Genomic DNA, 25,389 nt, shown 5'->3' with positions numbered 1-25,389 from the left:
TTCAGAGTCTGTATCTATCTGTCTGTGTCTGTCACTTTCCCCCTGTGTTAGATTTCCTGGTTTTCATTTAGGCCATGAGCACCTGGTGGATGGCCCCATTGCTGGCCATCTCTTTGGGAAGAAGGCTTTTCTTCCTAGTAGTCTCAATAACATTCCCAGGATTGACTCTGAGTGGACTGATTTGGGTCTCGAGCCCAGTCCTCACTGTGATCAGGGTGGTAACAATATGCTTTTTAAATTAGGCCTGCGTCCCTTGGCCAAGCTAATCATGTTGTCTCTGAATGGAAAAGGAATGTATATGCCAAGGAAAATCAGATTTCCATGAACAGAATGGAGGCTAGCATGCAAATGCTACAATACCACAGTGCCAAGGCCCCCAAATTAACCAGAGCTTTTTATGGTTTTTGTTTGTTTGTTTGTTTTTGGTGGTACTGGGGGTGGAACCCAGAGGCTTTCTACCTCTAGGCTATACTCCCAGACCTATTTTATACTTTATTTGGAGACAGGGTCTCACTAAGTTGCTGAGAGCCTCACTAAGTAGCTGAGGCTGGCTTCGAACCTGTGCGATCCTCCTGTCTCAGCCTCCCAAGCGCGGGGATTACAAGCGTGAGCCACCACGCCCGGACTTAACCAGAGCTTTTTAAATTTTTCTCTTAGCGAGGTGTGGTGGCACACTCCCAGTACTTGGAAGGCTGAGACAGGAGGATCACAGGTTCACAGCCAGCCTCAGCAATATAGTGAGACCCTGTTTCAAAATAAAAAATAAAAAAGGGATAGGGGTGTAACTCACAGGTAGAATGCCCCTGGGTTCAATACCCAGTTTAAGAAAAAATATCCCTCTTCTTTGTACCCCATGTCAATATCAGGAGAGAAAATATAAAAAGATTCTAGAACATGAGACAAGTCATTACAATGATGCCCTCATTGATAGTGAAACCTGAGAAATATTGTGGACTGGCAATAATAGATGGCACTGTCTCAATTAGAATTGCCAGACAATAGATCAAACATAGGACTTGTGACCATTATTATTGTTTCCCATTTTACATAAGATAGAAGGGAAACATTAATACAGTATATAACAATTATTTGGGCCGAAATCAAGTCTAGCATCTTACATTAAGAAGATTAATTAGTTAATGTTTATAAAGTACTGTGCGGATCTGCCCTTTTAAAATGTTAAGTATTCTAAAAACTACATGGTAGCATTTTACTAAATGTAAAAGATCTAACGCTCATCATTTCTCTGGTACAGGTTGGCAAAGATTCTTTTGGCAATGATTATATAGAAAACTTAAAACAGAATGATATTTCTACAGGTAAAATTTCATCTTTTTTAAAAGTTAACGTTTATAAGTTTCTTCTGTGGTCTTATTACAAGAAAATTTGAACCTAGACTATAGTTACCAGGTCCTCCCTCCAGCGGCCAGAGAATTTTGTACACACAGCTTTGTCTCATCTTGTTGAAAGGTCCTCCAGTTAACTCTTTCAAGTAGATTCTCCAGGTGGGGATAAAATGAGAGGAGGTTACAAGTGATGAGGGAAAAACAAGTACTGTGTTCACAAGATATTTTAAGAAAAGCCTTTGAATGTTATAGCTGAAAACGATCATAGAAACTATCAGGAGAAAACTGAAGGCCAGGTTGGGCTGTGATTTTCCAAGCGTACTCAGCTCATTGGACCGAGTGAGGTCTTCTGACTCTCAGCTCTCGGCCGCTGCCAGAGGCTGCCTGATCAACATTTCAGTTCACATGGCAGATCGTGATTCTTGATGAGATGCAAAGCTGGCGAGAATGAGGAAACTCAGACAAGTTCATTTGATATATTTGACCTTTTGCGTTGTATCTCACGTATACAGTTTCCTTTCGTGGAGAAAGCAAATGTGTTGGTCTAGAAAAATGCATATGGATACAACTAGGAATAATTTGAGGAATTGGAAGTGGGGGGCGGTTTGATGGGTTGTTACTAATGAAGAAAAAAGGTGCCACTAAATGTAAAGATGCCTCTTTTCCTCGTTGTATAGGTGATGGAAATAAATTAGCACTAATTACTGATTTTTTAAACTCATTCCAGATGGTTAAAGGTTAAAAAGTTTTTCCAAGGATTAGTGCTGCATTGAAATTGTTAAAATAAATTATCCATGCCAGGCTGTATGTACGTGATTGTAATTTTCTTTTTTTTTTCCTTGCAGAATTTACATATCAGACTAAAGATGCTCCTACAGGAACTGCTTCTATAATTGTCAATAACGAAGGTGCGTGTTTCGCATATTGGAGTGTCATTTTCGAAAACCAGATTGGAAGCAGCAATTTCTACTCTAACCCTATGGGCCTCTTGCCACATCCACCACTCCAAGACCTAAAATGTGACTTTTACTATTCAAATATAAATGATTACCTTATACTCCCCATGTTGATCATTTAAACATATAATTATTCATCCAATGTATATGAAACATTATATTTCTTCCAAATACTTATATCCTGTAATGTCCTGATTACCCTTCATGTGAACTCAGAATTGACATTTGCCTCTAAAAGCAGTCAAGCATTCATCTGTCATTTCCTTTGTACCAGGTAAAGAAATGTAAATAGGTGCAAAAGAAAGTTTGATGAATCATATTTATGGAGTACTTACCGAGCAAATGGCACCAACTAATTACTTCTAACTCATCGTTAGATTTCAATTTTGTCTGCTCTTTAAGCAGCAATCAAATCTCAAGAGTCTATATATACAGCTAAGTCTGTCACGAGACTTTCCCATAGTTGAAATATTTAGCTTCAAAAGTGGTAACTACCTTCAAGTTAGTTTTTCATAATTATGAAACATAATTTCATAATTGTTTTAAGTGTGAAAGTATCTACACAAGAGTTTTTAAGTCAGGATCAATATTCAGAAAGCCCAAGCATTTTATGGGGCACCTAAGACAGAACCCGGTGAATTATGAGCAGTTAGTGTACATTGTGTTAATTAGTCACAGTAAGTCCTTATTGATTTATTATTATTTGTATGTGCATCTATGATATTGGAGATTGAGCCCAGGAACATTCAACCTCCAAGTTCCTCTCCCAGCCTTTTTGTTTGTTTTGAAGCAGCATCTTGCTAGATTGCTGAGAATCTTGCTGAGGCTATTCTTGAACCCGCAGTCCTCCTGTCTCAGCCTCCCCAGTACTGGGATTACAGGCATGCACCACCATATCCAGCAATAAGTCTTATTTTTATAGAGATGTTCCCCTCTATCCATGGGGAAATACATTTCAAGATTCCCCAATGGATTTCTGAAACTGTAGAAAACACTGAGCGCTACATTTTACTATTTTCATTCCTCTTTGTAAATACCTATGAAAAAATTTATAAATTGGTAACATTAAGAGTAACAACAATAACAGAAAATTATAACAATATGCTACAACAAGAGTTATGTACTGTCTTTATACTGTACCCACTGTCTTGGTCAACTGCTGTAGTCCAAAACAACTGACCACACAACTTAGTAGAAGGAAGATTTATTTGCTCTCAGTTTTGGAGATTTCAGAGTTCAGTCTATGTTAAGCTGGATCTATAGAGCTCAGGGCATGACAGGGGGAAGCAGAGAGAGAGAAAAAAAAAGAGCAAATTCCTTGCTCTCACATTATGGAGGCTGGAAGCAAGAGCAAACAGGCAAGGAGATTCAAAGACACAAGCACAGTCCCTAAGGCCACATCCCCTGGGACCTCCTCCAACCACACCCCACCTGCCTGGGTTACCATCAGTAAATTCATTGCAACCCTGATGACTTAATGCCATCAACTCTGAACCTTAATACATGAGGTCTTGAGGGAACATTCTATGTCTAAGAATAACGCCCACCCATCTTGTGATGATGTGAGGTGAGATGATGCCTATGTGATGAGATGAACCAAGATGAAGGACGTGAGTGCTGTGGTGTAGCACAGGCTACCATGTAAGGGCTACTTGAACACAGTCACTGCAGTCGCTCAGCTATCAATATGATAATCAAGACAGCTATTAAATGACTTCACACAGGTAGTGTATACATGGATACATTGGACAAAGGGATGATTCACATCCCAGATGGTTTAGAGTGGGATGGCATGAGATTTCATCATGCTACTCGGATATGTGCAATTTAAAACTTGTGAATGTTTACTTCTGGAATTTTCCATTCATTATCTCCACCCCTTGTTTGACCTTGTATAACTAAAACCATGGAGAAGGGACGACTACTGTACTTCAGTTTTGCAAGATCATTTTAACATAGAAGCAATAATATTGTGTGTGTGTGTGTGTGTGTGTGTGTGTGTGTGTGTGTGTATGGTACTAGGGGTGGAACCCAGGGGCTTTCTACCTCCGGGCTATACTCCCAGACCTATTTTGTACATTATTTGGAAACAGGGTTTCCTAAGTTGCTGAGAGCCTCACTCAGTAGCTGAGGCTGGCTTCAAACCTGTGCAATCCTCCTGTCTCAGCCTCCCAAGTGCTGGGATTACAAGTGTGCCACCACGCCTGGTGTGAAGCAGTGGTATTTTAACTTGAAATTAGTAATCTTAAAGTTTCAATAATTTTTAAAAAATCTATCTAAAGACAGTAGATAAGTTTTCATTCTAACAATAGGAAGTTTGTGTTCGATACTTTAAGGCACATCTTAAATAATTATTGCTGCCAGCAGCAGCTCATTCTTGTCTTAAACCTCTTGTTTGTTCTAGGGAGAACTTCAAATTTTCTTTCTGCCTTATCTATGAAGCAAAATCCACCTTTTCCATGAAAAGATATAATTTAACATTGTATATTGCATGACTATTATGGCAGACTTTGCCTGGCTTATAGGTGGTAATGCCTTCAAGAGTGTAGACTGAAAACTTGGTGCAGTTGTACATGCCTATAATCCTAGTACTTGGGAGGCTGAGGCAGGAGGATCACAGGTTAGGGGCCACCTTCAGCAATTTAGCAAGACCCTGTTTCCAAATAAAAAGGGCTGGAGGTGTAGCTCAGAGGTAGGATGCTCCTAGGTACAATCCCCAGTCCTTGTGTCTCCCCCAAAAAGAGCATAGATTGTAGAAGAGCTGGGAAAAATGGAGAGAGATGGACCAATCCGCTCCTTTAAAATGAAGGAGTGCATATGTAAGGCAAAGTACTGAGTTTCATTTTGACACCTTGAATGGGGCCATGAATGAGCTAGCCACGTGGCATTGTCCACCAGACAGTTTGAGGCTTGGGCAACAGCTCAGCAGCCAGGGCCCCAGAAATGCAGACTTACAAGTCAGCAACACAGGCGACGGTTGGCTCCAAAAGAGGATGAGGTCACTGAAGAAGAAAAGGAAGGAGGGATGATGACTCTCAGCAAGTGGGGACTTTGCATTTTTCCAGAACTGAGGCTGGGGTTATGCCCAAACCTCCCCACTTTATTAAGCCCTCCTCGGGGCCAACAAACACATGTGTGGTAAGATGATAGGGTAGATTTCGTTCAGGGTGATTTTAGGTCATGTCTATACACGGTCAGCAGGAATAGCCCCGAGCACAGAAAAAGCCTGCTGCAGCTCCTTCCTCTAGATCAGCACTGTCCAGCAGAAATAGGTGCAAGCCACACACAGCATTTTAAATCAGCCTGTAGCCTCATTTTAATAAGTAAAAAGAAGCCAGGCATGGTGGTACATGCTTGTAATCCCGTACTTGGGAGGCTGAGACAGAAGGATCACAGGTTTGCGGCCAGCCTCAGCTATTTAGTGAGGCCCTCTGCAACTTAGTGAGATTCTGTTTCAAAATAAAATAGGGCTGGGGATATATCTCAGAGATAGAATGCCCCTGGGTTCAATCCCTAGCACCAAAAAAGGAGGAGGAGGAGAGGAGGAAACAGCTAAACTTGACTTTGACAATATATATTTATTTAACCCAATAAACCCAATGTACTACCATTTCAACACATAATCAAAATTTATTTAAATTTTTTAATGTTTTAAAACCTAATCAGATAACTTTATCTCCATTTTTGACACTCTGAAATCCACTGCGTATTTTATTTTATAGTGAAAGCACATCTCAATTCAGACTAGATCCATCCTTCCTTCCTTCCTTCCTTCCTTCCTTCCTTCCTTCCTTTCTAATGGTACTGAGAATTGAACCCAGGAGAGCTCTACCCCAGCCCTTTTATTTTTTAATTTGAAACAGGATCTCACCACTACCTTACTAAGGCTGGCCCTGAACCTGCTGTCCTCCTATCTCAGCCTCCCAAGTACGGGGGTTACAGGTGGGCATCACTGTGCCCGATGCAGACAAGCCACATTTCCAGTGCTGATCAGCCAGGTGTGCTACTGTGGCTACCATGTTAAGAGTTCACCTGACATAAAACGCAGCACTAACCTCTGTGCACATGGGGTTGTCGAGGATGGGTCCAAGTGACGAGAATATAGCAGATTCCTTTGTCCTGATTCTTGTGATTGATCTGGTGCAGTATAGGCTAAATATTCCTCTCTCTACTTTATCTGGTACAGTTTTCCCTGTCAGATATTATTCTAAAGTATGTATAGAGCGACAGAACTACGTCTTAGAGAGCCATGGGGTACACACGTGAATGAAGTTCTTTCATACTACAGGGCATTAGTTCTAAGCATTATACAATTTTGTTCCTGTTTACACTCACCTATGTGACATATGTTGTTTAGAATTCAGAATCTTTTTTTTTTTTTTTTTGGTGGTACTGGGGGTGGAACCCAGAGACTTTCTACCTCCAGGCTATACTCCCAGGCCTATTTTATACTTTATTTGGAAACAGGGTCTCACTAAGTTGCTAAGAGCCTCACTAAGTAGCTGAGGCTGGCTTCGAACCTGTGCGATCCTCCTGTCTCAGCCTCCAAAATGCTGGGATTACAAGTATGTGCCACCACACCCAGCAGAATTCAGAATCTTTACCATGTACATTATATCAGCCATTTCCTATAAGAGAAAATTTCAAAGTATGCTATATATAATTTCTCAACTAACATCTTTATATATAAGAATATTAAGGAGGGAGATGTTTTTAAGAGTTTGCTCAGCTGGGCGTGGTGGACGCGCACTTGTAATCCCAGCATTCAGGAGGCTGATACAGGAGGATCACAGTTCACAGACAGCCTCAGCTACTTAGTGAAGCCCTTTGCAACTCAGTGAGACCCTGTTTCAAATAAAGAATAAAACTAGGGCTGGGGTGTAGCTCGGAGGTAGAATGCCCCTGGGTTCCATCCCCAGTACCTCAAAAAATAAAAATAAAAAAAGATTTTGCTCCAAGTAATCAGAATTGGTCAATGCAGCTTCTGGGAAGGTTGAGGGAAGAGAATCCCTTAAGCCCCGTAGTCAGCCTGTGCAACACAGTGAAATTCTGTTTCTTAAACAAAGGAAAGAAAGTGATCGGAATAATATGAAGCTCACAGAAATGCTGCAAAAGATACATTTGGAACACAAATTTTAACCCTAATGCCCTAGAAATGTTCAAATCGATACTTATAACATGTTTTTGTATAATGACTTTATGAAAGTAATGTTGCAGAATATCATTGCTTGGCTTTGCTTGGTTTTAATATAAATATGTAGAATTTCTTTATAGGCCAGAATATCATCGTCATAGTGGCTGGAGCAAATCTACTCTTGAATACTGAAGACCTGAGGGCGACAGCCAATGTCATTAGCCGAGCCAAAGTAATGATCTGCCAGCTAGAAATAAGCCCAGCGACTTCTCTGGAAGCCCTGACAATGGCCCACAGCAGTGGAGGTAATTTTACATATTTGCCACTCTTTCTGTAAAAGCTTTTATCGCTGTCTTAATTAAAGTTAACCTTTTACATTAAGCACAGCAAGACTTTTTCTGTAGTAAAATATTCTTTCTTCCATCTGTGAAATTCACTGTCTTATAATTCTTGGTAATGTTAGAAAAACTTACAAATAGGGTAAAAACAATGTGAGTAGCATATTCGATATCCCTCCATTGAAGTCTGCAGTCTGGTTAGCAGAAATGAGACAAGAAGTAATCAGAGTCTTGAGCCAGATGGAGGTCTAAGACACGCTGTAGGCAGGGAGATGTTTTCCACTGGGAGAAGCAGACATTAAGCTGCGTGTCAGGTCCAGTCTCTGCCCAATTACATTCTGATAAACGTCTCAAGGAATCAAAGATTCGTTCTTTCTTCTTTTTGCAAAACTTTATCATCCCTTGAATAAACAAGAGATTACTAATATGTAGTGTCTTCTATGTTGTCAGGGTCTCTTTAGTGGCTCTGTTGTTCGACCTTTGATTTGAGAAATTTTTAATCCTGACAAAGCAGGCAGGACTGTATCATGAAATCCACCTCCCTACAGTCAGCAGCCCGGGATTGTTCATCTTCATCTCTGCTTGACTACGTTTCCCTCTTACCCCAGCAAATATCAGGGAAGCAGGATTTTTTCACCCCGGCAGTTTCTTTACTTTTTCTCTTCTTCGTTGCCTCGTGGGGAAGCATCTTCTAAGCCGCCATCCCATTTCTGTCCCTCGTTAGCTTTTCAGTCTTAGCAGAATTAGCTGGTCTTTCTGAACCTGTCTGTAAAATGCATGTAGAAATATGCCCTCCGGGATTGTTATGAGAATGGAATGAAATAAAATATGATGCCAGCAATCCCAATTTTTTTTATTTCCCATCCACTTCACTCCTTAAATTAAATTTAGGACAATATCCAGGTCAGGCCTGGTAGCACATGCCTGTAATCCCAGTACTTGGGAAGCTAGGACAAGAGAATTGCAGGTTCTGGACCAGCCTCAGCAACCTACCAAGGCCCTCAGCATCTCAGTGAGACTCTGTTTCAAAATAAAAAATAAAAAGATCTGAAGATGTTGCTTGGAGATAAGATGCCTCTGGTTTAGTTTCCAGTACCAAAAAAGAAAACAAAATGAGGATAGAATTCTGATCTAACACCGGGTGTGGTGGTGCACGCTTGTAATCCCTGCACTCGGGAGGCTGAGACAGGAGGATCGCGCAGGTTTGAAGCCAGCCTCAGCTACTTAGTGAGGCTCTCAGAAACCTAGTGAGACCCTGTTTCCAAATAAAACAGGTCTGCGAGTATAGCCCAAAGGTAGAAAGCCCCTGGGTTCCACCCCCAGTACCACCAAAAAAAAAAAAAAAAGAAAAAGAACTCTGATCTAACACCTTTCGGTCAAAACATAAATAAAAAAGTAGCTACTCTTAAGACAGTGGCTTCAGGTTGATGTTGTGGAGGGAGTTCTATGATTTATAAGAAGAAAACAGAGAATTACATTGACTTTTTTAGATAAATCTCTGAGCAAGATGCAAAACTTAAGGGAGAAAAAGAACAGAGAGAGGAGAGAGAGAGTGTAAACAGATAGTGCATAGAGATCTGTATAGCAGTAAATGGAAAATAAACCATGGAGACAATCTATCTTGTGGAGTATTTTAAAGTGTGTGTCCTGATTTAACAAATTTTCCTCTTGGCAAAACAACCCGCTGTGGCAAATTCTCACTGACATTTACTGTATTTTTAATGGACTCGAAACTGTCAGAAAGAATTCAAAGCCAACCCCCATTCGGTTGCTTTTCTCATGCTCCGCGCCCAGCTCCTCTGCCGGCCGGGGTCTGTGAACACAGCGCCGCTCCCTCTGGCTCCGGTCTAGTGTAGCTGGAAGCAGATTCTCACTTTGTTTCTCTTTCCTTCCTGCTGTCCTTGCTTACTCCGAGACCACTGTTGCCTCTGCCCTGGTCTAGTCGCCCGTGCCCACCCAGGAGTGGAGGAGAGGCAGGTCCAGCTGGGCAGTTGAGGAGCTGGCCTTTCACAGGTGAGGCTGGAGTCTTCCTCACGAGCAGCCAGCCTGACCTCGGCTGCCACCTGTGTGGGTCCAGGAATGCTTCTTGTCACCGCGTGCAGCCCTTGCGTTTGAGGAGCGGGAGGGCCTGGGCATCAACCAGAGGGGTTGGTTAAGTAGCCGCCTTCACGTTTCCGCTTAAAGCCAGCTTGCCTAAGTGCTAATTCTAGAGGACCTTCCCTGGATGGTAGCCCCTCTTGTCAGGAGGAACATGCTCCAGTCGCCCCACTTGGCACCTGAAACCGCAGATAGTACCAGGCTCTGTAGTTCGACTGGGGATTAAACCCAGGGGTGTTCTACATCCAAGCTACACCACCACCCCTACTTTATTTTTCACTTAGTAACAGGATCTCAGCCAGGCATGGTGGCACATACTTGTACTTGGGAGGCTGAGATAGGAGGATCACAGGTTTGTAGCCAGCCACAGCAACTTAGGCCCTTCACAACTTAGTGAGACCCTGTTTCAAAAATAAAATAGGGCTGGGGGTATAGCTCAGAGATAGTATGATCCAATACCATGAAAAAATAAGAAAGGCAGGAAAAAAGGGATGGGGGAGGTTCTCACTAGGCTTCTATGTGCTGGCCTTGAACCTGCGTCCTTCCTATCACAGCCCCCATTTTTATGTCTTAAGCACTCATCACATACTGTGGCCATAACTTTTGTAGCTGGAGGACAACAGCAAAAATAGCACTTATTTCTTTCCCCTTCTTCACAATTTTATGGCTAGAAGATTCATTCTTTCTATAGATCTTCGCAATCACTTCAGACAGTGTTTTCTTCTTTCTCTATCAAGTCAAGAACTTTCACCTTTTTGCTTTAAGGAAGCACTTTATGGCTGCTCTTTGGCATATCTGAATTGCCAACATCCCTACTCTTGTACTTTGAAGCCATTATTTGTGTGTGTGTGTGTGTGTGTGTGTGTGTGTGTGGTACTGGGGGTGGAACCCAGGGGCTTTGCTACCTCCAGGCTACACTTCCAGACCTATTTTATATTTTATTTGGAAACAGGGTCTCGCTAAGCTGCTGAGACCCTCACTAAGCAGCTGAGGCTGGCTTCGAACCCGTGCGATCCTCCTGTCTCAGCCTCCCAAGCGCTGGGATTACAAGTGTGCACCACCACGCCCGGCTCTTTGGAGTCATTATTAAGTAAAATAAGAGTTATTTGGAAGATGTGAACCATGTGAGTAACACGCAGGCAGCGCCTCAGCACAGGGAGGCCGGACAGAGGGATGTTTCACATCCCAGATGGGATGGAGCAAGATGGCATGAGACTTCATCATGGGATGCAGAATGGAGCACAATTCAAAATTTATGAATTGTTTATTTCAGAAAATTTTTATTTCATGTGTTTAGGTTCCTGGCTATGGGTAACTGAAACCTTGGAAAGCAAAATCACAGAAAAAGGGGCTACTATATAATAATACGGAATCTGTGTGGTGGCACACCTGCAAGCCCAGTACTTGGGAGGCTGATACAGAAGGACCTCGGGTTTGAGGCCAACCTCAGCAACTTAACAAGACTCTCAGCAACCTAGTGAGACCCTATTTCCAAATAAAAAATTAAATATGGCTGGGGTCTAGCTCAGAGGTAGAATACCCCTGGATTCAGTCCCCAGTACAAAAAAAAATAGAACTAATAATAATGGAAATAGTAATGCTTGTATTTATATATACTTTATATACTTAATATATACTTGATAATTTATAAAGTTCTTTCTTACACATTTGACCCTCAGAAAAAAAATAGGGTAGATATTGTTCTCTCGAGATCGAAGATATGGAGGCTGAAACTCGGAGATGTTAAGTCATTTGTTCAACATCACACATTTTCTAAGTGTGGAAAATAGGATTTAAGACTCCAAGACCCACAGTCTGTCTCCTAAAATACACTTTAATAAGAAACTGCCACATGCCATTGATTTCAAGGAACGGGGCCTTTACAAAGAATATCCCTAAAAAGTAAAAGCCAAACATTTTAACACTGCCCTGCGTGTGGCCTAGAGGGTTTCTTCTTCTTTAAAGAAGAAGCCCTGGAGTGTTTTCAGAGATATGTTCCCACACACACTACTTTCTCTCACACACACTCACACAGGCGCCTCTGTCCAGGCGCTTCCTATGGGCAAGCCAGCTGGCCCCCGTACGGTAGATCCCCCGTACGGTAGATAACAGCCAGGTGCACCTTGGAGCCTACGCTGTGGGCGGGGCGTGTACGTGCCTGTGTGCGTGTTTAATGCCTCTTCGTTCCCAGATAAGAGTTGTGTAGAGAGAGGAGAGGACTGGTTTGGGGATCAGGAAGAATGGCTTTTAATTCAGAGCCAATCACTTAGCAAATAGGGAACCTCAATCAAACAGGTGAGTTCCTTGAGAGACCAGTAGAGGAGTGGACGGGGATGGGGATTGGGGCAGGGAGTGGAGGGGAAGAAACGAGGCCAGAGGTCAAACAAGGTTCTGTTCATACATGAGGGTATCACTAACGATCTTACTAGCATGTGGGGTGGGAGGAAGAGCAGCAGAATGGGAGGTGGAGGGAAACACAAAGTGGAGATTTCACCTTAAATCTCACTATGATGCATAATTACAGTGTACCAATAAAAATATTTTTTAAAAAAGAAAGCCAATTCCTTGCTCAGAGCCTCCTCCGTTTCTTCCTCTGCGAAATGAGAGAATTGGGCCAAGAGCTCTCCCAGCTTGCTGAGGTCTCCCTGGAATGATTGCAGAGAGCTCTTGGCCCACAGTTTCTCAAGCTAGTTCTTGGCCTTCTTAACTGTCCAGCCTCTAAACTCCCGCCCTCGCCCCAAGGCCACACTGTTAAGAACTTCCGCCTCATTTCCCTGTCTGTGGCCTACCCGGCCGCTCTGCCCAGCCTCACCAGGTCCTCACTGACATGACCGTGTCGGCCATCGACACTGGGTTAGGACAGCCAGGAGTTTAGTCCATCTTCTGTTGTAAGGAGTGATCCTCACTGTTGAGTGCTCCCAATCCCCTCTCTCTCCAACGCCAGGTCACGCCATGGTGCCCCGTGTGTTCTCTGGTTCTGCCTGGTCCCAGATGGTTTCTTATCTGTTATAAATTTGTGCTTCTTTCTTTTTTGGGGGGAGGGGATGTACTGGGGATTGAACTCTGGGATGTTCTACCTCTGAGTTACACCTCCAGCCCTATTTACTTTTTATTTTGAAACAGAGTCTCGCTAGAGACCTCTCTAAGAGGTTGTTAAGAGTCTCACTGGCTTAGCCTCGAAAGTACTGAGATACAGGTGTGCACCACCATACCCAGCCTCATCATCCTTTTCTAACTTATTAACTTCTAAACTCATTAGTTTAGTGAATAACCTCTTAGCCTTTTTCTCTTCTATTAGTGTATAAATATAAGTACACATATAGTCTATGTTTTATTTTAAAAGGAAAGGTTAGTACAAAACTGCCTTTTTACTTACAAATCCAAAAGCCAGTGTGGTGGTGCATGCCTGTAATCCCACTACTTGGGAGGCTGAGATAGGAGGATCGCAGGTTCAAAACCAGCCTCAAAATTTTAGCAAGACCCTCAGCAACTGAGCGAGACCTCATTCAAGGAGGAAAAGGCACTTCTATTGGGATGGCGCTCTCCTGATGCTCCATACTTGGTACCCGGCTCAGCCTGTGCTGATGTGTGCTGATTGGCTGATGTGTGCCAATTTGAGGATCACACTAGGTGGGCAATAGTGTTTCCATTTAATGAGGAAAATAGGGAGCAGTAAGTTGTTTGGAAAACCTAAAAAGTTAAGTGGGTGTGTTAGAATGCTGGGCTGCGGGGACCTTTATGTATAATTGATGTCTCTTAGACCTTGTAGAAGTGGGAGAACCAATGAGAGAGAGGGAGCAGCCAGGCTACAGGCTCCCACAGAAGGCAGAAGACATGGGCGGGCAGGCGGGGGTGTTGGCTGTGTGCAAAGGACAATATAATAACAGTAATAATCCTTTACATTTGTGTAACACTTTACAGTTTACATGGGGCTTTCATGTCCATTTTCGAATTGAGGCCAAACAATAGCCCTGTACAAAAGTTTGAGCAGCCAAAAATATACTGTAGCGTTTCCGTGGGTGGACATTGTGGATTCTAAAATAACAAAAATGTGGGCATAGTGCTATACTGGACAGGGCCACTGGCTGAGCCAAAATGTAAAGTACCTCTGAAGACATAGACGTAGGCAGCCTCACCAGGCTGCAGCAGCGAACTCTTCCACCAGTCACGTGCGACTTGCATCTCCTCAGGAATGTGGGCGGCATCGCTGCCAGGCTAGCTAAGTGCGAGCCACCTGGAGCCCCTCATGGTGGAGATCGCCTCATCTTACCCCCCGGGACTCTGATTTGGTGGGGGTGAGGCAGAGTCCAGACAGAAATCGCACCTTTGGGCGAGCTTCCCTGGTGATGCTGATACGCAGCCGAGTCTAAGCCACGGCTCTGGAGGAGTCTCTGAGAATAGCAGTGGGAGGATTTTGCCAGTCTGTAGTCAGGTGGGCTACTTATCATGTAAGTCAGTGGACTCGGGTTGAGAAAAAGAAGACCAGCCAATCTAGTTGAGACTCTACGGGGTACGTGTCATGGCAAAGAGGGATGTTAGGATTGACTAAGGATTGGAAGTTGTGAGTTCTATCTAGTCCATCTGAAGAAGCCCAGAGCCAAGATGGGATGAGACATGGCTTTATTCTACCTGCAGCAGATGAAAATAGAGGGCCTAGGGCTCCCATACCCAGTGGCAGCTGACTGGCTCATGGGAGCTCTGTATGGAGCCCCGTATCTACAAATCTGATCTAATATCTTATGAGACAGGAGGATGGCAGCCTCAGCAACTTAGTGAGATTCTCAGAAACCTAGCAAGACTCTGTTTCAAAACAAAAAAGAAAGGGCTGGGGGAGTGGACATGGTGGTGCATGCTTATAATCCCAGTACTTGGGAGGCTGAGACAGGAGGATCACAAGCTCATGGCCAGCCTCAGCTATTTAGTGAGGCCCTCCACAACTTAGTGAGACCCTGTTTCAAAATAAAGATTAAAAGCCAGGTGTTGTAGCACATGCTTGTAATCCCAGCATTTGGGAGGCTGAGACAGGAGGATCGCAGTCACGGACAGCTTCAGCTACTTAGTAAGGCCCTTTGCAAATCAGTGAGACCCTGTTTCAAAATAAAGAATAAAAAATAGGGCTGGGATGTAGCTTGGAGGTAGAATGCCTCTGGGTTCCAACACAAGTACCACAAAAAATAGAAAGGAAGGAAGGGAGGGAGGGAGGGAGGGAAAAAATGGGGCTGGGGGTATAGCACAGAGGTAGAATGCCCCTGAGATCAATTCACAGTACCACAAAAAAAAAAAAAAAGAAAAAGAAAAACAGGGCTGGGGTGTAGTTTGGAGATAGAATGCTCCTGGATTCAGTCCTCAGTTTACACCTACAAAAATGGTCACCAGCTGTTCACATGCATGTATGAATTTTCCTGCCACAGCATTTTCACTTTTCTTTAATATTCTCATTGCCCTGACCTTAACCCTGCAGTCATCTTGGTTGTAAATATTCATGCTTGCCCTCAAATCTGAAATGTTGCAAAGTGAAAAGTAGAGACAATGAAAGGAAGAAGAAATTGGTACCCAGCTAGGAGGAGATTGAGATTTCAGATTTTTCTACATCTCTACTAAATGAATATTTTATCTGATGAATGCAAAACTGATTGCAATGGGGTATTTGTCCTACTAAATATCTGTAAAGACACCATGTTAAAAGTCATAACTATTGGTCCTAATGGTGGTGGTGCACACATTGTAATCCCATACTTGGGAGGTTGAGACAGGAGGATTGTAGATATGAGTTCAGCCTCAGCAACTTAGGCCCTCAGCAACTTAGTGAGACCTGTTTCAAAATAAAAAGACAAAATAGAGTTGGGACCATAGTTCAGGGTACAGTGCCCCTGGGTACAATCCCCAGTACCACAAAACAATAACAACAACCATTGAGCCCTTTCCCATTCCTTTGTAGTGAAGACACTGTTCAACCCAGCTCCTGCCATTGCTGACCTGGATCCCCGGTTCTACAGCCTCTCGGACGTGTTCTGCTGCAATGAAAGTGAGGTGGGGATAAATCGCTTTCATCCTTTGATGAGAAACCAAAAGACTTTCCTGAAGGTGGATGAAACAGAGGCAGGACTAAACGTATCAGTTTGATCATATTTCTGTTTAGGGGGTGTGGGTAAAAGGAAATTAGTAAGTCTTAGAGTTTGGGATAATCCTGAGTCACCTCCATAGCATGGCACTTATCAAACCTCAGTTATTGTTAGCCCCTCCCCATCCTCACATGAGTGGTGCTCTGTTTTCATTTCTAATTATTCCATATACCATGGGCTCATTAGTATTAGAGTTTCTAGCTTTAACAAATAAAAATTCAGGATGCCCAGTTAAATTTGAATTTCAGATAGTCAGTGAATAACATACTAAACATACTTATGATGGAAAATTATTTCTTGTGCATCTGAAATTCAGATTTAACCGAGCTTCTTGTATTTTATCTGTCAGCCCTAATTGGTATACACCCCTAGGAGTGCCTGTTACCTTCTATTCTGAGCACTATGTCACAGTCTTGGTAGACAGACACAGGTCTTTCACTGATGCCACAGAAAAGATTTGGGGGTCCACTGTACCTTTCCGTTCATTTGAGGGTTCTAATGTGTACATCTGAATAAAACAGCTATTATTATGTTGATATAATGGTATTCTTTGGCCAGTATTTTTAGGAAGAAAATTTCAATATTTCTGCCTTCTGGTAGGCCAGAGAGAAGTAGACCAGAGCTCTCTCCCATCCTTGGGATGTGGGATGTGAAGACACATTGACAAACGCAACGTGCACAGGGAGAGACTAATGAACTTTAATGATGGCCTTTCCAAAGGTAGCTAGGATTTCTTGACACTTTCATCTCTGAGAACATAGGAGACACAAAAAAGAAGACTGCTACATGGAAACTAATTTTAACAAACCACTATAGCTTATGCAATATTTTTGAGCAACCACCATGGCCAGGCATTGGGCTCAGAAAAAGGAATTGCGGGAGATACTGGCCATTTCACAATAAGAGGTCACATTACCCTCAACTGCCAAACTGGCTCAGATTTCCCTGCTAGATACTCAATTTATTCTTCAAACACTCATCATAGCCAAAATCATTTATTCAGTTCTATCTTCTCCATTAAATTACAAGTTCCACGAGGACAGGGCATCTGTCTTTCCTCTGGTATCCCCAACAACTCTGTCCGTGTATGTAGTTATCTCTTCCCGAATAATAAACTACCCCCCAAATGTAGTGGCATACAGCAACTATCATCGTCATTCCTAGTTTCTGTGGATCAGGAATTTGGGCAGGACACGGCAGGGCTGGTCTCCACTCCACAGTGCCCAGGGCCTCGGTTGGAAGGCTCAACAACTGAGAGATGGAATTCTCTTGGTTTTTTTTGTTTTGTTTTGTTTTTTTGGTGGGTCTGGGGATGGAACCCAGGGGCATTCTACCTCTGAGCTACATGCCCTGCCCTATTTTTTATTCTTTATTTTGAGACAGGGTCTCACTAAGTTGCGGAGGGCCTAAGTAGCTGAGGCTGGCCGCGAACCATGATCCTCCAGTCTCAGCCTCCCAAATGCTGGGATTACAAGCGTGCACCACCACGCCCGGCGAGAGATGGAATTTTCTGAAGTCCTCTTCACCCTGTTCTTGATCATTAATGCCAGTTGCCTGCTGGGATATAACAGGGCTGTGGGTCAGAACACTTACGTATAGCCTCTCCTTGTGGCATGCCATTCCCCACAAGAGAGAGGGAGAGGGAGAAGAAGAAGAGAGAGAGAAGCCATGTTGGCCTTTGTGACTTCGCTTCGGAAGTCACACGGCATCACTGTGCCCAGTCTCTTGTCTGAAGCAGGAATCCCACCGTGGTGCCACACCTCTCGGTAGAAGAGGGCACTGTTACCACTGTTACCACGCAGCCTGTAGCTTATACGAATACAATTATCTTTGGGAAATAGCATCTGCCGGCCACACTGAACCTGCATGTCTAGTCGGCATCTAGTAAATGCTTATTAAACAAACGAACTCTGGTCTTTAAGGAAATCAGTCTCGAAATCTTAATCAAAAGAAGAAAAACTGCCGGGCGTGGTGGCGCACGCTTGTAATCCCCGCGCTTGGGAGGCAGAAACAGGAGGATCGCGCAGGTTCGAAGCCAGCCCCGCGCGCTGGCTTAGGAGACCCTGTTTCCAAATAAAAATGTAAAAATAGGTCTGGGAGTGTAGTCCGGAGGTAGAAGGGCTTCCAGAAACCCCAGTACCACCAAAAAAAAAAAAAAAAAAAAAGAAGAAGAAGAAAAACATTTACAGGTTTTAATGTTCTGATGGATTCATTCAAATAATTTTCACTAGTAATATAAAATCATGCTTAAAATACTGCCTCTGCTCCAGATCCAAACCACCGATAAATAAGTACAAAAAGAGATATTAAAGTGATACAAGCCAGCCAGGCACGGTGGCCCACGCCAGTATCCCAGTACATGGGAGGCAGAGACAGGAGGTTGCAAGTTTGAGAACAGCCTCAGCAAGTAGTGAGAGTCTCATCAACCTAGCAAGACCCTGCTTCAAAGTAAAAATAAAATAGGGCTGGGGTGTAGCTCGGAGGTAGAATACCCCTGAGTTGAATCCCCAGTACCGAGAGAGAGAGAGAGAGAGAGACAGACAGACAGACAGACAGACAGAAGATATAAGCTTTAAAATAAGATAAATAACTTACAGAGCAAAATGTAACAGCTTCACAGAGCCCTCGATGTGCTGTGTGTGAAGCCCAGGGCTTTGGCGGGCTGCTCACATCATGGCTAAGGGGCACTAAACGTGCACCGCGCATGGAGACCAGCAGACCCCACAGCTGGAAACCGTACGTGCTGAGCTGTGGCTCTCCTGCTAACACTAAAAGGTGGAAGAAGCTGCTGCCCCTCTGCCTGAGGCCACACAGATTTAAGGCTCCCAACCAGAGGAGACAGGAGGATGGAGACACTGCTTCTGACTGGGAGGGAAGCCAAGTCCACCTCTGCCGTAGGGAGTTCTATTATTTGTAACAGCAGAGCAGGAACTCCTCATGGCCAGTATAGTACCTGGCTCTGCATTAGAGACCCCCGGCCGGCCTGGTGAATGCAACTCTAAAAGCACTCGAGAGGCAGGACCAGGCCAGGTGGGAGGTGAAGCGTGAACTTCACTGAGGCTGCAGACAAAGAAGCGGAGCACAGCGGGACTCAGCCAGCCAGGTCAACGGCCTAAAGATAAATTTGCCCAAGAGGAGATCTGAATACTAAGAAAACGCAAAAAGAGGCTTAAAAGTATGATTAAGATTGGCATTCTCTAAAAAGAAAGAAATTTTATGAAAGGAAAACAAAATCAACAGTACTTGGGAGGCTGAGACGGGAGGATCGTGTTTCCAGGCAACTTAATGAGACTCTCAGCCATTTGACAAGACCCCGTTTCAAAGTAAAAAATAAAAAGGGCTGAAGGGATGGCTCAAAGGTAGAACGCCCCTGGATCCAATCCCCAGTACCACAAAAAGAAAAAAAAAATGAAAGAAAAGAAAATTCCATTCTGTCATCTAATATTCAAGCCACATTCAAATTCCCCCGGTTGTCATGAGACTATCTTTTATACCTAGCTTTTATTATCATTCTTATTATTACTGTTCTCTTGTATTTACTTTCCTGCACATTACCCAGTCAAGGTTCCCATCGCACTGGCTGTTATGAGAAAGGAAAGAGACACATTTTCTAGAAAAAAATCTGGAAATGGATTCCAGCTTCTTGTTTTCTACACTATTTCTTTTCCTGTTGTGTATTCCAGGCTGAGATTTTAACTGGCCTCACGGTGGGCAGTCCGGCGGAGGCTGGGAAGGCTGCTCAGGTGCTCCTGGAAAGGGGCTGCCAGGTCGTAATCATCACCCTGGGCGCTTCAGGATGTGTGACGCTATCACAGACGGAGCCTATCCCAAAGCACATTCCCACAGAGAAAGTCAAGGCTGTGGATACCACGGTAGGTTTTAAACTCTTAAGAATCACTTTTGGCACTTGAAAATCATTATTCGTTTAATAACTAAGACACTGTTAAGCCAGGCATGGTGGTGCACACCTATCATCCCAATACTTGGGAGACTGAAACAGCGAAACTCAGCCAGTCAAGTCAACAACCTAAAGATAAATTTGCCTAAGAGGAGATTTGAATAATAAAACAATGCAAAAAGAGGCTAAAAATGTATGATTAAGATAGGCATTCTCTAAAAAGAAAGAAATTATGAAAGGAAAACAAAATCAACAGTACTTGGGAGGCTGAGACGGGAGGATCCCAGGTTTGAGGCCAAGCTCAACAATTTAGCAAGATTCTCAGAAACTTAGCTAGTCCCTGTTTAAAGCTGAGCATGGTGGTGCATACCTGTAATGTCAGTACTTAGAAGGCTGAGACAGGAGGACTGCAGGTTTGTAGCCAGCCTCAGTAATTTAGTGAGGCCCCCCACAACTTAGAGAGACCCTGTTTCAAAATTAAAAAAATAAAAATAGGTAGGGGATTTAGCTTGGAGGTAGAATACACCTGGTTCAATCCCCAGTACAATTAATAATAATAATAATAATAATAATAATAATAATAATACCAGGCATGGTGGTGCACATTTGTAATCCCAGCATTTGGGAGGCTGAGACAGGAGGATCTCAGTTTGCAGGCAGCCTCAGCTACTTAGTGAGGCCCTTTGCAACTCAGTGAGACCCTGTTTCAAAATAAAGACTAAAATATAGGGCGGGAGTGTGGCTCAGAGGTAGAATGCCCCCTGGGTTATATCCCCAGTACCACAAAAATAAAATAAAATAAAATTACTAAAATAATAATAATAAGGCTGAGGGTGTAACTCAGAGGTTGAATGTCCCTGGGTTCAATCCTCAGTACCAACAATAATAATAATAATCAATAATAATAATAAATTAAATATGGCTGGGGTTATAGCCATATTTACTCAGAGGTAAAATGCCCCAGCATTCAATCCCCAGTGCCCAAAAAAAAAATAAATAAATAAAAAGTAAAAAGTCATCCCAGTACTTGGGAGGCTGAGACAGAAGGGTTGCATGCTCACGATCAGCCTCAGCAACTTAGCAAGGCCCTCTGCGACATAGTCAGATCTTGTCTCAGAATAAAATAAAACAGAGCTGGGGATGTAGCTCAGAGACAGAAGTTTTCTGGATTCAGTCCCCAGTACCACAAAACATATTAAAAAATAAACCTCTCAGAGCTTCCTTTTTCTTCTCCATAAAATCAGAATGTCAGTAAAATTAAACCTGTATTCCCTATATTCATTCATTCACTCACTCGCTCAGTATTCACCAAATGTCTGTCATGTGCCAGCTGTATGCGAGATGCTGGGACTCTAGTAGTAAACAAGGCAAAGCCTCTGCCCTCCCCTGGAGCAGACTCTAGACAGCCAGCACATGGCTGGATTTCACAGGCCGCCCCTGTGGAGTGAACAGCAAGCAGCGCCAGTTAGCAGAGATGGTTCTTTTAGCCAATAAATAACGAGAGCTGACATTTACTGCCTGCTCGCTCCATCTCTTCTGCATACGTCTGATTTAATCTTGACAACAATTAAATGGAGCAGGTACTGTAATTATCCTCATTTTGCCAATGAAGCAGCGTGCTCAGGATCACATTGCCAGTAAGTAACAGAGCTGGGGGTTCAAAATTAGGCCTATGGACTCTGCCCAGACATTTCTTGTGTAAGGCACTGGGGAAGGCCAGCCATGCTAAGTGGAAAGTAATGGTTACAAAGAAGGAATAAAGAGGAAACAAATTAGAAAAGAGGGTCATGGCCGGGCGTGGTGGCGCACACTTGTAATCCCCACGCTTGGGAGGCAGAGACAGGAGGATCGCGCAGGTTCGAAGCCAGCCGTGCTGGCTTAAGAGACCTTGTTTCAAAATATAAAATAGGTCCGGGAGTGTAGCCTGGAGGTAGAAGGGCTTCCGGGAACCCCAGTACCACCAAAAAAAAAAAAAAAGAAAAGAAAAGACAAGACAAGACAAGACAAGAAAAGAAAAGAAAAAAAAGGATCATGGTTCCCCTCCAAGTAGGAAAACAAAATTTGTTTAGTGTTATAATTCAGAAGAGCTATCCATCATGATGGTGCACACCTATAATCCCAGCAGTTTGCAAGTCTGAGGCAAGAGGACTGGAAGTTGAAGGCTAGCCTAGGCAACTTAGTGACACCTATCTCAACATAATAAAAGGGCTGGGGTTAGAGCTCAGGGGTAGAGTTCACCTTGGTTCAACCCCCAGTACCACAAAAAATAATAACATGAGTCAGGTGTAGCGGCACACATCTTTAATCCCAGCTACTCGGGAGGCTGAGACAGAGTATTGCAAGTTCGAGGCCAGCCTGAGCAACTTACTGAGACCCTATCTCAAAATAAAAAATAAAAGGACTGGGGGTATAGCTCAGTTGTAGAGCACCCTGGGTTCAATTCCTAGTACAAGAAAAAAAAATTTCCCAGAAAAGCTGACTTAGAAAAGTAAGTAAACTTCAGAAACTAGATTTGAGGAAGAAGAAAGTTTTAAGGTTTTATATATAAGCAACTAATTCAAAGTATATTATTCAATCTCCATATATTTATATAATTCCTCTGGATCTTCCTGCTGTTGATTTCTACTTTCAGTCTATTATGATTTGAAAAGATGGAAGGTATTATATCAGGTTTTTTTTTAATTTGCTAATACATGCTTTGTGGCCTAGACTATGATCTGTTTTGGAGAACATTCCATGAGCAACTGAGAAGAATATAAATTCAGTTGTTATTAAATGAAATAATCTTTTTTTTTATGGTACTGGGAGTACCGTGTGGCTTGAATAAGTTTTAGTTTTTCTTTACTTGGTTGCTCTTCTAATACGATTCATCTCTTCTCTGGCTCTAGTCATTTTTTTATTTCTTCTTTGTGTGTTATTTCTTTAAGTGTCTTGAATTCTAGACACATAAAGAAATAGTGCCTGCTTGGTGGTCTTGAATTCTTTTAATTTATAAGGAACTATGTATGATTAAGTATTTACAAAATAGATTCTGGTTTGCTTTTGTGCTAAGAAATGACTTTAAAATATGGGTCATTTAAACCAGGCATGGTCGCCAGGCGTGGTGGCGCACACTTGTAATCCCTGCCCTTGGGATGCTGAGACAGAAGGATCGCGCAGGTTCAAAGTCAGCCTCCGCTGGCTTAAGAGACCCTGTTTCCAAATAAAAAAATATAAAATAGGTCTGGGAGTGTAGCCAGGAGGTGGACAGTTCCTGGGTTCCATCCCCAGTACCACCAAAAAAAAAAACCCCAAAAATAATAATATTAATAATAATACTAATAAACAACCAGGCATGGTGGCACGCACTTGAGAGGCAGAGACAGGGAGATCACAGTTCATGGACAGCCTCAGCTACTTAGGCCCTTTGCGACTCAGTAAGACCCTGTTTCAAAAATAAAGAATAGCCGGCGTGGTGGCGCACACTTGTAATCCCCGCGCTTGGGAGGCGGAGACAGGAAGATTGCGCAGGTTCGAAGCCAGCCGCGCGCGCAGGCTTAGGAGACCCTGTTTCCACATAAAAATGTAAAAATAGGTCTGGGAGTGTAGCCCGGAGGTAGAAGGGCTTCCAGGAACCCCAGTACCACCAAAAATAAATAAATAAAAATAAAGAATAAAAAATAGGGCTGGGGTGTAGTTTGGAGGTAGAATGCTCCTGGGTTCCATCAGTAGTGGAAAGAAAGAAAGAAAGAAAGAAAGAAAGAAAGAAAGAAAGAAAGAAAGAAAGAGAGAGAAAGAAAGAGTCATTTATCAAAAAGAAGCCCAAGGGAAAAGATGAAGTTATGGAAATGAATATGCTTTGAAAAATATATAATAAATGCTTATACAACACAAAATTAAGGCCTTGTTTGCCTTTCAAAATAAGCATTAGCACCAGGCATGGTGGCACAGGCTTGTAATCCCAGCGCTTGGGATTCTGAGACAGGAGGATTGCACAGGTTCAAAGCCAGCCTCAGCTACTTAGTGAGGCTCTCAACAACTTAGTGAAACCTTGTTTCCAAATAAAGTATAAAATAGTCTGGGAGTATAGCCTGGAGGTAGAAAGCCTCTGGGTTCCACCCCCAGTACTACAAAAAACACCCAAAAATAAATAAGCTTTATGGAGCAGTTAGTAAATTTTGCTCGGACTTGTTATTCTTTTCATATTTAGTCATTTCTGAAATCATAAGGGTTTTTTTTTCCTGTTTTGTCAAAAAGAACAGAAACCTGAATTTGAGAAGTTCCTTATTTGTTCAATCTTCCATTAAACTAAAACCACCCTAAGTCCCAAATAAAACCAGAAGTTTTCTGTGGAAGCAACTTAGCATGGGAGCTCCAAGGCCCAGGAGACTGGAGTTCCAGCCCGGAAAATTTGCTCCTTCTAAAAATTTGCCATTTTTTGGCAAATCAGGTTAATTTTTCAGAGCCTAAACTATCACACATCCAAAGTGAGCTCTTTGTATTAATTAAGGGGTCAGGGTGGGGAAGAAGTAATCTCTAAGCTTTGTTCTGACTCTAGATCTCTGGTTCTGTAGCTAGATATTTTCATTAATTCCTTCAACAAATACTAGTTGAGTTCTGCTTACATGCCAACGAAAAGAAAGAAAGAACCAGGCGTCATGGTGCACACTTGTGACCCCAGTACTTGGGAGATGGAGACCGTAGGGTTGCAAGTTCGAAGACAGCCTCAGAAACTTAAGAGTCTCGGCCACTTAGCAAGATCCCAGCTTTTGGGAGGCTGAGACAGGAGGATCCTAGTTTGCGGACAGCCTCAACTACTTAGTGAGGGCCTTTGCAACTCAATGAGACCCTGTTTCAAAATAAAGAATAAATAAGCCGAGCGGGCGTGGTGGCGCACGCTTGTAATCCCCGCGCTTGGGAGGCAGAGACAGGAGGATCGCACAGGTTCAAAGCCAGCCGCGCGCGCTGGCTTAGGAGACCCTGTTTCCAAATAAAAATATAAAATAGGTCTGGGAGTGTAGCCCAGAGGTAGAAGGGCTTCCAGGAACCCCAGTACCACCTAAATAAATAAATAAATAAATAAATAAATAAATAAATAAAACAGTAGAAGCATATTACCAGAAATACGAGATAAATACCAGGATAAACCACTAAAAGAATTTAAAGTATTTGCCCCATCAAGATGAGAATGGAGAGAAATGGAACATTTGTACTTTAAGCCTTATCTTTTAAAATTATGTCTATGGGTGGCTTTAATTTTAAAACAAATGAAAACTAACATATTTCACACCCACTAGGATAGTCATGATCAAAAACAGATAATAACTAATGTTATCTAGGATGTGGAAAAATTGGAACACTTATACATTGCTGGTAGGGGTGTAAGATGACTCAGTCACTTTGGAAGAATCTGAAAGTGCCTTAAAAAGTTAAACATAGAGTTACATGACCCAGAAATTCCACTTCTGGGTATATACCCAAGAGAAATAAAAACACATGTCCACACAAAAACTTATGCA

The 25,389-nt window shown here is 42.8% G+C and overlaps 1 protein-coding gene across 2 annotated transcripts in view; it reads left to right on the top strand.

Annotated features, from left to right (window-relative positions):
• RBKS (ribokinase) overlaps positions 1–25,389 on the top strand; it is a gene marked incomplete at both ends in the record, with an annotated part of 99,392 nt that overhangs the window by 36,164 nt on the left and 37,839 nt on the right. Inside the window, 5 exons of one of the 2 annotated variants that reach the window (XM_080711606.1) lie at positions 1,256–1,319; positions 2,192–2,254; positions 7,577–7,741; positions 15,810–15,901; positions 19,677–19,865. In XM_080711606.1, the coding sequence (XP_080567732.1) occupies positions 1,256–1,319; positions 2,192–2,254; positions 7,577–7,741; positions 15,810–15,901; positions 19,677–19,865 (573 nt within the window). The remainder of the gene's footprint in view (positions 1–1,255; positions 1,320–2,191; positions 2,255–7,576; positions 7,742–15,809; positions 15,902–19,676; positions 19,866–25,389) is intronic. The other variant, XM_080711607.1, reaches the window with a different exon arrangement.

Source organism: Muscardinus avellanarius (genome assembly GCF_963383645.1).
Source record: "Muscardinus avellanarius genome assembly, chromosome: 15".
NCBI lineage: Eukaryota > Metazoa > Chordata > Mammalia > Rodentia > Gliridae > Muscardinus > Muscardinus avellanarius.
This window is presented reverse-complemented; position numbering and strand designations above follow the sequence as displayed.